The following is a 2,069-nucleotide window of genomic DNA, read 5'->3' on the forward strand; positions in this document are numbered from 1 at the left end:
CTTGATCAGATCCCCATGTATCTAACACTGATGGACTTTTTACACGAATTTACAGGAGTCATGCTCCATGGTCATCCAATAATATCCCGTCCTCAAGATTTTCTTAGCAATGATGAATCCATTCATGCGGGGTTCGTATGCCCCTGCTTGCACCTCTTTCAGCAATTTTGTGGCCTCTTCGGTATCCACACACTTGATCAACCCGAGGTCAGGGGTCTTTTTTTATAGCACTTCTTTGTTCAAGAAGAAATCATTGGCCAATCTCCTGATGGTTTTCTTTTGGTTTGCTAAACTATTTAGGGGATACTCCTCTTTTTCCAGGTAGGCCTTAATGTCGGCGTACCATGGTTGGCCATCTAGCTTGACCTCTACATGGGTGTAGTGAGCCTGCTCTTCTCTTAGTGTGATCTCTAATGGATCAATGTGGGTACTCTCAGGGTGCTGGATCATAGACGCTATTGTGGCCAATGCATCTGCGAACTCATTCTGGGCCGTTGGAGTATGCCTGAAATCAATACTCTTGAATCTTCCACAGAATCTTTTTACCAGATTCACATATGGAAGTATCTTATCATTTTTGGTTGCCCAATTCCCTTTTACTTTATTTATGAGGAAATCAGAGTCCCCTATTACCAACAACTCATGTATGTTCATGTCAAATGCCATCCTGAGGCCGAGGATACATGCTTCGTATTTCGCTTGGTACATCTGAAGTTGGGTTTTGCGACCATTGGGTTGTGTTTCCCTGTCTCCGATATCAACACCGCTCCAATGCCTGATCCTTTGTAGTTGACTACTCCATCGAAGAACAGTCTCCGGTCGGAATATGGTTCCACCACCTCTTCTTCCATAGCCATGACTTCCTCATCTGGGAAGAAAGTCCGTAATGGTTTTAGTTCATCATCTACGGGACTTTTTGCCAGCAGATCCGCTAGGGCTTGTCTTTTGATTTCCTTGTGTGCTACGTAAACGATGTCAAATTCTCTTAGTAGCATTTGCCATTTATCCAATTTTCCCACGGGCATTGGTTGCTGGAAAATATATCTCAGCGGATCCATTCTGGATATGAGGTGAGTGGAAAACATAGATAGGTAGTGTCTTAGTTTTTGGGCAATCCAAGTCAAAGCACAACAGGCCTTCTCTACGAGCATATACCACGCTTCGCAGGAGGTGAACTTCTGGCTTAAATAGTAGATGGAATGTTCCTTTTTGCCCTCTTCATCATGCTGGGCCAGCATGCACCAGAAAGCTTTGTCTGATACCGACAGATACAGTGACAAAGGACTCCTTGGACTAGGCGGTATCAAGATGGGATGATTTGAAAGGTATCTCTTGATTCTATCAAATGCCTCTTAACATTCCTCTGTCCAATTTGTGGGAGCATCCTTTTTGAACAACTTAAGGATTTGTTCTATAATCACAGTTGACTGTGCTAGGAATCATCCTATGTAGTTCAACCTTCCCAAGAAGCTCATGACTTCTTTTTTGGTTTTGGGAGGTAGTAGCTCCTGAATTGCTTTAATCTTGGTAGGGTCTAGTTCAATGCCCCTACAGCTGACTATGAATCCCAGCAATTTACTTGCAGGCACTCCAAACGTGCACTTTGCAGGGTTCGACTTTAGGTTGAATTTGCGAAGTCTGTCGAAGAACTTATGCAAATGCACTGTATGCTCTAAGCTTTCCCTTGATTTTATGATGACATTGTCCACATAGACTTTAATCTCTCGATGCATTATATTCATGGAACAAGGTAGTCATAGCTTTCATGTACATGGCGCCAGCATTTTTGAGGCCGAACGGCATCACCCGGTAATGGTAGACTCCCCAAGGGGTGATAAAAGCTATCTTTTCAGAGTCTTCTTTGCTCATGAGTATTTGATAGTACCCGGTGAAACAATTCATGAATGACTGCAGCTCATGCTTGGCGCAATTATCTATTAGAATGGGGATGTTTGGGAGTGGAAAGTTGTCTTTTGGACTGGCATCATCAAGCTTAGATGACCAATCAGTTCTTTTTGCATTAATCGTCTTGGCTAAGATGCACTTTATCTCCCGATTGGAGACTTCGA

At 43.2% G+C, this 2,069-nt stretch overlaps 1 protein-coding gene across 1 annotated transcript; it reads right to left on the reverse strand.

The window, feature by feature from the left end:
• Positions 1-222: 222 nt before the first annotated feature.
• LOC132601589 (uncharacterized) lies at positions 223-666 on the reverse strand. Its single transcript, XM_060314671.1, has one exon. It carries the CDS (start codon positions 664-666, stop codon positions 223-225), a length of 444 nt encoding a protein of 147 aa, XP_060170654.1.
• Positions 667-2,069: the final 1,403 nt, after the last annotated feature.

The sequence above is a fragment of the Lycium barbarum genome, chromosome 7, assembly GCF_019175385.1.
Source record: "Lycium barbarum isolate Lr01 chromosome 7, ASM1917538v2, whole genome shotgun sequence".
NCBI lineage: Eukaryota > Viridiplantae > Streptophyta > Magnoliopsida > Solanales > Solanaceae > Lycium > Lycium barbarum.

Excerpts from the sequence above, each read along its gene's own strand:
- LOC132601589 (XM_060314671.1), bottom strand. The coding sequence starts at position 666 with ATGGCATTTGACATGAACATACATGAGTTGTTGGTAATAGGGGACTCT.